General features: G+C 58.0%; 1 protein-coding gene across 1 annotated transcript; it reads right to left on the reverse strand.

Annotated features, from left to right (window-relative positions):
- Positions 1-3,263: 3,263 nt before the first annotated feature.
- Positions 3,264-5,556, reverse strand: LOC147970577 (uncharacterized). Its single transcript, XM_087523498.1, has 3 exons — positions 5,383-5,556; positions 4,484-5,242; positions 3,264-3,299 (listed from the first exon to the last, which is right to left on the reverse strand). Exons 1-3 carry the CDS (start codon positions 5,554-5,556, stop codon positions 3,264-3,266), a joined length of 969 nt encoding a protein of 322 aa, XP_087379624.1.
- Positions 5,557-9,911: the final 4,355 nt, after the last annotated feature.

The raw sequence follows: 9,911 nt of genomic DNA on the forward strand, positions 1-9,911 counted from the left end.
GCTCCTAAGCAGGAAAGACGAGGCACCCGCGGCGATCAAGCGCTGGCAGGCCGGCGTCGAGGTGGAGACCTCCGTCAAGCTGCGCGCGCTCCGAACTAACAGGGGCGGCGAGTTCACCTCAACAGTGTTCGGGGAGTACTGCGCTGGCCGTGGAGTACGCCGACAGCTCACTGCCCCGTACTCGCCGCAGCAAAACGGCATCGTAGAGCGCCGGAACCAGACCGTCGGCGGGATGGCACGGTGTCTTCTGAAGGTGAAAGGAGTGCCGAACAAGTTCTGGGGGGAGGCGGTGAGCACCGCCGTCCACCTGCTGAACTGCGCGCCCATGAAGGCGGTGCGCGGCATGACACCATATGAAGCATGGCACGGCGACAAGCCGGCAGTGAGCTACTTCCGCACGTTTGGGTGCGTCGCACATGCCAAGGTGACACGGCCAGGCCTCAAGAAACTGGAGGACCGCAGCCTGCGCACTGTCTTCATCGGGTTCGCGCCCACGATGGCCCTGGCACAGCAGCCGGAGCAGGCAAGGGCAACATCTGCGACCCCGGCGAGTCCAGATACGCCGGTGCGTGCCCACACTCCGTCTGTGGGTGCGTCGCCTGCGTCCGCGGTGTGCGGAGACATGCCAGTACACGCCCACACTCCTGAACCTGTGGTGTACAAGGGAAAGGGCGTGGGGGACGGGTACGTCTCACCTCCTCCTAGAGCCACACTGGACACCGTTTTGGGCACCCGTGAGGCGCCACGTCGCTATCGCGCAGTCGACACCGTCCTTGAGGAAGTTGAGCCTGTGACCCTGGATTCAGCCGAGCTCCTTCTTGTGGCCAGAGAGGAGCTAAACACGTTCGAGGAGGCGGAGCCGCACGCAGCCTGGCGGGCGGCCATGCTGGACGAGCTTCTGTCCATCGATGAGAATAAGACGTGGACGCTCGCCACGCTCCCCGCCGGCAAGCAAGCCATCGGGCTCAAGTGGGTTTTCAAACTGAAGAAGAACTCCGCCGGCGAGGTCATCAAGCATAAGGCAAGGCTTGTCATGAAGGGATATGCGCAGCGGCCGGGCGTGGACTACAACGAGGTGTTCGCTCCGGTCGCGCGGCTTGAGTCTGTGCGGCTACTGCTTGCAATCGCTGCACAGGCAGGCTAGGAAGTGCATCATCTGGACGTCAAATCCGCCTTCCTCAATGGAGACCTACAGGAGGAGGTATACGTCGTGCAGCCGCCTCGTTTTGAGTGCCCTGGCGAGGAAGATAAGGTGCTCCGTCTGTCCAAAGCGCTGTACGGGCTCTGTCAGGCGCCGCGCGCTTGGAACATCAAGCTGGACGACACGCTGGTGTCGCTCGGGTTTCAGAAGAGCCCATCGGAGCACGCCGTGTACATGAGGTGCAGTGGCGACGAGCGGCTGCTGCTGGGCGTCTACGTCGACGATCTTGTCGTCACTGGGTCAAGCATGGAGGCCATCGCGCAGTTCAAGCATCAGATGTAGTCCGTCTTCTCCATGAGCGACCTCGGACTGTTGAGCTACTACCTCGGCATCGAGGTGCACCAGGGAGATGACGCGATCACCCTCAAGCAGGCAAGTTATGCAGCCAAGATCGTGGACAAGGCCGGACTAACGGGCTGCAATTCAGTTTACATTCCAATGGAACCGCGCCTGAAGCTGAGCAAGGAAAGCTCGAGCCTGCCAGTGGATAGAAAGCTCTACCGCAGCATCGTCGACAGTCTTCGCTACCTGGTGCACTCACGGCCGGACATTTCATTTGCGATCGGTTTTGTCAGCAGGTTCATGGAAACGCCCACAACAAAGCACCGGGCGGCGGTGAAGCAGCTGCTGCGGTACGTTGCAGGCACTCTGAACTATGGGTGCAGATACGAGAAAGGTGAGCCGGAGCCGCAACTAGTTGGTTACAGTGATGCAGATTTTGCCGGCAATGTTGATGACAGGAAGAGCACCTCTGGAACGGTGTTTGTGTTCGGCAAGAGTGTGACAAGTTGGCAGTCTCAGAAGCAGAAGGTGATCGCCCTTTCGTCATGCGAGGCCGAGTACATGGCGGCGACCACAGCCGCGTGCACAGGAGTCTGGCTCTGGAGAATGCTTGGTGATCTGCTGGGAGACCCGGGGAGTGCAACACCACTGCTCATCAACAACAAATCAGCGATCCAACTTTGCAAGAATCCTGTCTTTCATGACAGAACGAAGCACATCGAGACATGATTTCATTTCATTCGCGAATGTGTGCAAGATGGAAGGATCGCCATCGACTACATCCACACCGGCGAGCAACTGGCTGACATCATGACCAAGGCTCTGCCTCGGGTGAAGTTTCAGGAGCTGCGGGAGAAGTTGGGCATGGTCGACATCAGCAGCTGATTAAGGGGGAGAATGTCAGTTAACAGCTGCTGAAGTTAGTTTCAGTTTTGTCAGAAGTAGCTGTTCGTTTTTTCTTTGTCAGTTTAGACAGTAGTTTGCTTTCTTCAGAAATAAGCCGAGCTGCAACTCGGACGTAGTTTGTTAGCTGAAACCGCGGCCCTGACCTGATCGTGCGATGGCACGAGGGAGATGGTCATGGCCGCATCACGGGCGACGCTCGGGGAGCGCTGGGATGGCAGCGCTCACGACCCGGGCGTGCCCTAATCTTTCGTTTTCTATTAGCTTTGTAATAGCGAGAATAAGAAGAAGAATAGAGAGCAGAAAAGCTGCGAGGTTGAACGTGGCACAAAAACATCATCTTCTTCCTCTGTCTCTGTCTTGTGAGCTCGAGTGCTAGGTCTGACACATGGGAACTTGAACCTACTTTGTTTATGTTGTGGATGTATGAAAAGGAAGGCAAATGATTCTCATGGTCCACAGCTCCGGTGAGCCCAACATTAGAAATATAGAAAACCACATTCAAAAGTTTCAAAAAAATGTGAAAAAATAATTCCACATAGGTATGTGTAAAAATTCACTAAGAGAATTTGTCATCTGTGCTATCGGAAGATTGGGAGGGAGATTGTTTCGATATTAGCAAACATGGAAGTTTAGTAATGTCACTCTTTCCTGATAATAGCCAGTGTGAACTGGCATAGTTAAGATTGGGAGGCAGATTGTTTTGATATTAGCAAACACACTTAATGTTTTAAATAGCGGGCTTTGGAAAATAGCAGCGGGCCACCAAATCAGCTATAGCGGGCTATAAAGACGGCCATTTAGCGACACCATGCTGAAAAGGCTATAGCGGGCTATAGCGGAGGCTATAGTCGACTATTTAAAACTATACAGTACATCACAGTTTAGTAATGACGCTCTTTCCTGATAATATCTAGAAGTAACAACAAATAGTTGATAGATTGAACTTGCATTGTCTCTATAATTCTGGTTAGGTTCTCTTTAGAAAACTCTAGTGTGAGATGAGATCAGAGCGGGACCAAATAGCCAGTTATATGGGCCATGGCTATCTTTAATACTCCAGAAGTGGATATTAAGATGATTTGTGATTTGTAGCAGGAACTGAAGGAGAATGATTTTATCAGATCAGACGAAATATTGAAGAAGGAAACACAGGATCAATATTGGATCTGAGCCATTGAACTTTTCAAGACTCGTGGACATACAAGTCTAGCAAGGGGAGGACTCAGTCCGGTATTTTTTTTTGAATTTTCACGAGGGGGGGGAGAATCCCCCACCTGAATATATTGATCAAGGTGGGCTAAAATCCCAAATAGTTACAAAGCACCAACTTTACACGAGGAAGGGGTAGGGGGGGGGAAACATCATAGAGGCAACGGCGAGAGCGCACGCATCCATCCCTCCGCGTGCGATCGGCGAGTTTCAGTCAGCCGATCACGCCAGAGGACCGCGTCCTCCCTACATCAGCAAAGCAGGCGGGCAAGGGGCGGCGGCAGGCGTTGAAAGACTACCGCGTTCCGGTGTTTCCAGAGCTGCCAGCAGCACAACATGGCGAACTCAACCTCCGACTCGACGCCTTCCGCCACCGCAGTAGCAAGAGCGCCAAGCTTGTAGACCGTAACACCATCGACAACGACCTGGACATGCCTCCAGAATGCCATTGCGAACGGGCAGGAGAAGAGCATGTGGTTAGCAGTTTCTAGAGCAGCAGAGCAGAGTGGACATCCGGCATCTTCAGCATCGACAATGTGTTTCCGAAGCAGGACGTCCCTCGTGTGGATGCGTCGTTGCACCAACAGCCAACGAAGCATGTGCCTCCCAGATCATGTGGGCGAAGCCGGCGGCCACCCCGCCAAACCGCAGGAACCTGTATGCGGAGCTGGATGACAGGGCGCCTTTGGGCGCAGCAGCGTGAAGAAGCCTTCTCTCATCTCCCCCACCTGCGCTGGTAATGCGGTCAGGAGCGCATCGACCACCGTAAGTTCGCGCTCGCCCACCCTTGTCAGCCGGGGCACCAGGCAGCGAGCGAGGCCGCGCGCGCGCACGTGTCCGACCGTCGCCTCCGCGTCCAGGGCGTGGAAGAAGAGAGTCGGGTACGTGGAAAGAACATGTGCTCCCCTCCCCGACGTCGACGACGGAGATGGCGCGGTAGAGTGGGAGCAATTTCACAATCGCGGTCCGGTGCTCACCAATGGCCAGCTCACTGCGAGCAAGGAGGGAGCGGCCACCAGCCCCGCCCCATATCCAGGCTGCCCACCTAGAGTCCGGGGTCGTGTGTAGGCGATGAAGCATCTTCAGCAGTAGGCACAAGTTTTGTGTCGCCAGGTCATGGACTCCTAGCCTGCCTTCGCTCTTCGCCCGGCACACCCGCTCCAACGCAACCAGGCATTGGGCGCCTGAGGCCCGTTCGGCGACATTCCAAAGAAAGGCGCGGCGCAGCCCGTCTAGCGTGCGCACCACGGCTAGCGGTAGCAGCAACGCCGCCATGGCATACGTAGGAAGCGCGTCCAGGACGGTGTTGATGAGCACCAGACGCCCAGCAGGGGAGAGAAGGCGAGCCGCCCAGCCGGCGAGATACTTGTCCACTTTCGCAATCAGCGGGAGGAAATCTGCGAAGCGCAGTTTCTCCCATGAGAGAGGGAGGCCGAGGTACGTCTGCGGGAACGATCCCGTGGCGCAGCCCAGAGCGGCCACCACCCAGGCCAGATCCTCCTCCTCCACATGCACCGGCACCCGGGTACTTTTGGTGAAGTTGATGATCAGCCCCGTGGCGGCGGCGAACTGGTCGAGAATCTGCCGGAGACGGACCGCGCCACCCTCGGTTGCCCGCGCGATGATCAGCGTGTCATCGGCGTACTGCAACACCACCACAGGCGCGTCCAGAAGGAGAGGGTGGCGTAGCACCTCATCCTGACGGATGAGCCACTGGAGCACGTCGGCGACGAGGAGGAAGAGGTAGGGGAGATGGGGTCCCCCTGCCTGAGGCCGCAGCGCACCTGGAACCACCGCCCCGGCACCCCGTTCAACAGGACCGCCGAGCTCAAGGAGTGGAAGAGGGCATCCATCCAGTCGCACCAGAGCGACGGGAACCCTCGGACCTCCATCACAGCGCGCAAGCTCGCCCAGTTGATGGAGTCGAACGCCTTGGCGAAGTCAAGTTTGAGGACCATCGTGGGGGCTCGGCGACGATGGCAGCACTGCACCATTTCCGTGGCATAGATGAAGTTTTTAGAGATGCTTCGCCCCCGCACAAAGCCTGACTAATCTTCGTCGATCAGGAGAGGGATTTGCTGTTGAAGCCGTGAGGTAAGCCCTCGGCACAGGATCTTGATGTCGCCGTTTTGGAGCGAGACGGGGCGGAAGGAGGCAGGGGATGGCACACCACTCCCTTTGGGCAGCAGGGCGATGTAGGCTCGATTGATCCCATCGAGGCGGGCGACGCCCTCGTGGAACTCATCGAAGAGACGAATAAGATTCGGCGCCACCACGCCCCATGCCGCCTGGTAGAACGCAGGGCCCAGCCCATCTGGACCGGGGCACTGGTGCGGTCCAGGGCATCCACCGCCGCCTTGATCTCGGCCCGCTCGAAGGGGGCCACAAGAGCAGGCCTGTCCGCCGCGGGGGCACTAGCGTAAAGGGCCGCCAGATCAAAATGCCAGACGGGCTCCCTGGGCCGGCCCAGTAGCGCCACGTAGAAAGCACGCAGGGCCACGGCCTTCCCTGCATGGTCGGTCACCCGCGCCCCTTCAACTTCCAGGACCGCAACGTGGTTGCGGCGTCGACGTTGCGATGTGGAGGCGTGGAAGAACTTGGTGTTCTCGTCCCCCTCACACACCGCACGGCGTTTGCCACGTTGCCGCCAATCCGCACACTGCCGTCGAACGGAAGCGGTGAGAGCAAGGCAGGCGTCGCGGCGAAGAGCGCCCTCATCTGTGGAGAGAGCACAGATTTCTTCCAGGAAGAAAAAAAGGTCAATAATAAAACGACAATCATTATTGAAAGTGGGAATGAACTGGTGCTATTTTTTCCAAACCTTGGCAGCAAACCAGAATGCTTTCTTCCTAGCCGCGAGGATCCCGCCCTCACCCGTAGCACGCACCGGAGTAGACCAGGATGGGAGAGTAGTAGGGAGGAAGGCCGGGTCCTGGAGCCAGGCCGTTTCAAAGAAAAACCGCGAGGGGTCGGGTTCTTGGTCGAGGCCGAGACTAAGAGGGGCACATGATCAGAAGTGACGCGTGGGAGGGAAGTGAGACAGGAGTCAGGGAACACGTCATTCCACGCATTGTCGAAGAACGCTCAATCGAGCCGGGCAAGGATGGGGGGGGGGTCCTGCCGATTGGTCCAAGTGAAGGAGCGGTCCGAAAGATGCAGCTCATGCAGAGCAAGGGCATTCACAAGGGAGTTGAAATGAGCAGCGCGACCGGCATCAAAGTTCCCCCCTGTCTTCTCGCTGGGATGGCGCAAGAGATTGAAATCCCCCACAATGAGCCAGGACCCGAGGACCCTGGGAGGGATCACGAGCATGTCCTCAACGAAAATTTCGGTAAAAGAGTGGTCGGAGGGGGCATACACGTTAGTTAGGGTAACGGTCACCCCCGAGGAAGAGCATGTGAGAGTGACGGAGATGGAGTAGCTAGACTCGAAGGAGGAGATGAGCGAGAAGGAGGAAGGATCCCACGTGGTGAAAATGCCGCCACGGCTCCCGTCCGCATTTTTGGCAACAAACTGCGCGAGGTGCTGGGGGAGGAAAGACACAGCTTTACGGGCATCAAGACGGGCAAGCTTAGACTCTTGGATGCAAACAAAGCTGGGATTAGAGGAACATAGCAAGTTCTTAACTACATCACACTTATCCCGATCGCCCAAACCCTGGACATTCCAGGAGAGCGCGCGGATTGAGCGAAAAGCGGCACTATCCATTACAACATTCAACACCCGAACACAGAGAGAGGGGAGACAGGATAATACGAAAGGAAACATAGACAGTACACCGGACACGGGGGGAAGGACGATGACCACGGGGGGGGGGGGGGGGGGGGGGGGGCGCACACCGGTGTGCAGTATCGTTCTCGGAGATGGGCTACACATCGGCATCAGCAGACACCGGGGTAGCAGGAATGGATGCGGCAACACGAAGATCGGACACAGGCTTCATGCCCATGGGAGCGATCATGATGTCTAGGATCTTGTCCTTCAGAACCTTCGACTTGAGCCTAGGAGAGCAGCCAGAGAGCGCATCCTTCAGGGCTCGCAGCTTGATGGCTTTCGCCTCCACGCTAACCCAGGCCGGCGCCTCCATTTTGGCCAGGCGCTCGCTGCGCCGCTGCTCCAGGGGGCGCCAGCGGCAACAGCCGCGGTCTCATCGCCGCCCTCCATGTCCTCTAGCTCAACCAGGGTCACTCCAGAGAGCGAGCTCCCGGAGTCGGAGAAGAGCTGCGAGCCCGAGAACGGCGCGATGGCGCGGGGAGGGGATGGGGTAAGGCAGCCCGCCCCATGCTCAAGAGCGGGCCATGGGAGCGGCGGCGCTCCCAGGACACGGAGGACAGAGGCGAGTTGCCGCCCGCCCTGGCGTCCCCTACTGTGCACAGCAGACGGCGCCGCACCACCCCCACGCCCGCGCCCCAGAGGTAGGCCATGGAGAACGGGTTGGTTGTGGGCAAACGACGGCGGAGGGGGGCGGAAGAAAGGGATGTAGACACCGTCGCGGGAAAGGGAGTCAGCAGCATCCCAGACCCGTACAGGCCAAACGGAGACCATGCGGGCACCCCAGCGTCCGCCTAGAGGCCAGACGTCGCAGGGCACGTCGCGCGGGCTGCGAAGGCGGACGACCACCCTGACCGTAGCCAACTCCCGAGTAGCAAGGATGAGTGGGTCGATCTCGAGCACTTTGGCAAAGGGAGCGAACGCCGCAGCGATGCCGACAGGGTTGAGGAATTCGGCAGCGAAGCCAGTCGCCGCCAGGAGAGCGCGGGGGCCAACATGAAAGTCAACCCGCCCATACGCCTCCTCCCGATGGAGGTCAATGCGGGCGCCCTCGTGCCGAAATGGCCGGCGCCCCATCGCTTCCTCGCGGTCCGCAGCAGAGGCGAACCTGAGGTACATGGCACCACCGAAGGAGGGCACCGTTTCCGGGAGGATGTGGCCAATGAAGCTAAGGAGGGCGGCTTGGACGACCGCGGTGTCATTGTGGAAGGCATTTGGCGGCTCAATGGTGACCACGGCCAACCGCATCGCCGCATCACTGTCCTCCGGCATGAAGACTTCGATGGAGTCCGGGCGCTGCGACTCGGTGGCAATGGAGTCGTCGGAGGAGCGGGAGGAGAAAGACGACCCCGACAACTCAAGGGGGGAGGCCTCTCCATCCAACCTAGCGCCATCAACCGCAGAGGCCGGGGCAGGCGCCGGGGCACCCACGGGCTGCAGCTGCCCGGCTAAGGGTGCCCACTGACTGGGGAGGAAGGCACTAGAGACGGAGGCGGGGAGGACACCACCTCAGACATGGAGATATCGTGGAAACGCGGCCCGTCGTTGGCCCCCGTCTCCAGAGCAGCGGAGGAGCCCCCCTCCTCCAAGGCGAGGTCGGGCATGGCAGCAGCCAGACTGGCCAGGTGCATGGTGGTGCGAAGGCGAGCTGAGGGGTAAGGGGTGTGAGGGAGTCCTGGATTAGGGGTCTCCGGACAGCCGAACTATATCCTTTGGCCAGACTGTTGGACTATGAAGATACGAGATTGAAGACTTCGTCCCGTGTCCGGATGGGACTCTACTTGGCGTGGAAGGCAAGCTAGGCAATACAGATATGTATATCTCCTCCTTTGTAACCGACCTTGTGTAACCCTAACCTCTTCCGGTGCCTATATAAACCGGGGGGTTTTAGTCCGTAGGACAACATACAATCATACCATAGGCTAGCTTCTAGGGTTTAGCCTCTCCGATCTCGTGGTAGATCAACTCTTGTACTACTCATATTATCAAGAATAAATCAAGCAGGACGTAGGGTTTTACCTCCATCAAGAGGGCCCGAACCTGGGTAAAACATCGTGTCCCCTGCCTCCTGTTACCATCCGCCTTAGACGCATAGTTCGGGACCCCCTACCCGAGATCCACCGGTTTTGACACTGACATTGGTGCTTTCATTGAGAGTTCCTCTGTGTCGTCATCATTAGGCTTGATGGCTCCTTCAATCATCGATAGCGATGCAGTTCAGGGTGAGACTTTTCTCCCTGGACAGATCTTTGTGTTCGGCGGCTTCGCACTGCGGGCCAACTCGCTTGGCCATCTGGAGAAGATCGAGAGTTACGCCCCTGGCCACCAGGTCAGGTTTGGAAGCTTAAACTACACGGCCGATATCCACAGAGACTTGATCTTCGATGGATTCGAGCCCCTGCCTAGTGCGCCACACGGCCACGATGAGCATGATTTAGCTCTGCCATCGGACTGTGTTCAGGAGATCGCGCTGGCAACCACTCTGACCCTCAATTCAGAGCCAGATGCACCATCCATGGACGGGTGGATAGACCCCGCCACG

This window comes from Triticum urartu, chromosome 5A, assembly GCF_056163025.1.
Source record: "Triticum urartu cultivar PI428250 chromosome 5A, HENAU_Tu73, whole genome shotgun sequence".
Lineage (NCBI taxonomy): Eukaryota > Viridiplantae > Streptophyta > Magnoliopsida > Poales > Poaceae > Triticum > Triticum urartu.

Bases quoted from the DNA above. Each gene is read 5' to 3' on its own strand.
- LOC147970577 (XM_087523498.1), bottom strand. From the start codon at position 5,556: ATGGTCCTCAAACTTGACTTCGCCAAGGCGTTCGACTCCATCAACTGG. The intron at 5,243-5,382 runs GTGCGCTGCGGC...GTGGTGTTGCAG, and splicing joins TGCCGGGGCGGTGGTTCCAG to TACGCCGATGACACGCTGAT. The intron at 3,300-4,483 runs GTACCCGACTCT...TGTTACTTCTAG, and splicing joins GGAGCACATGTTCTTTCCAC to ATATTATCAGGAAAGAGCGT.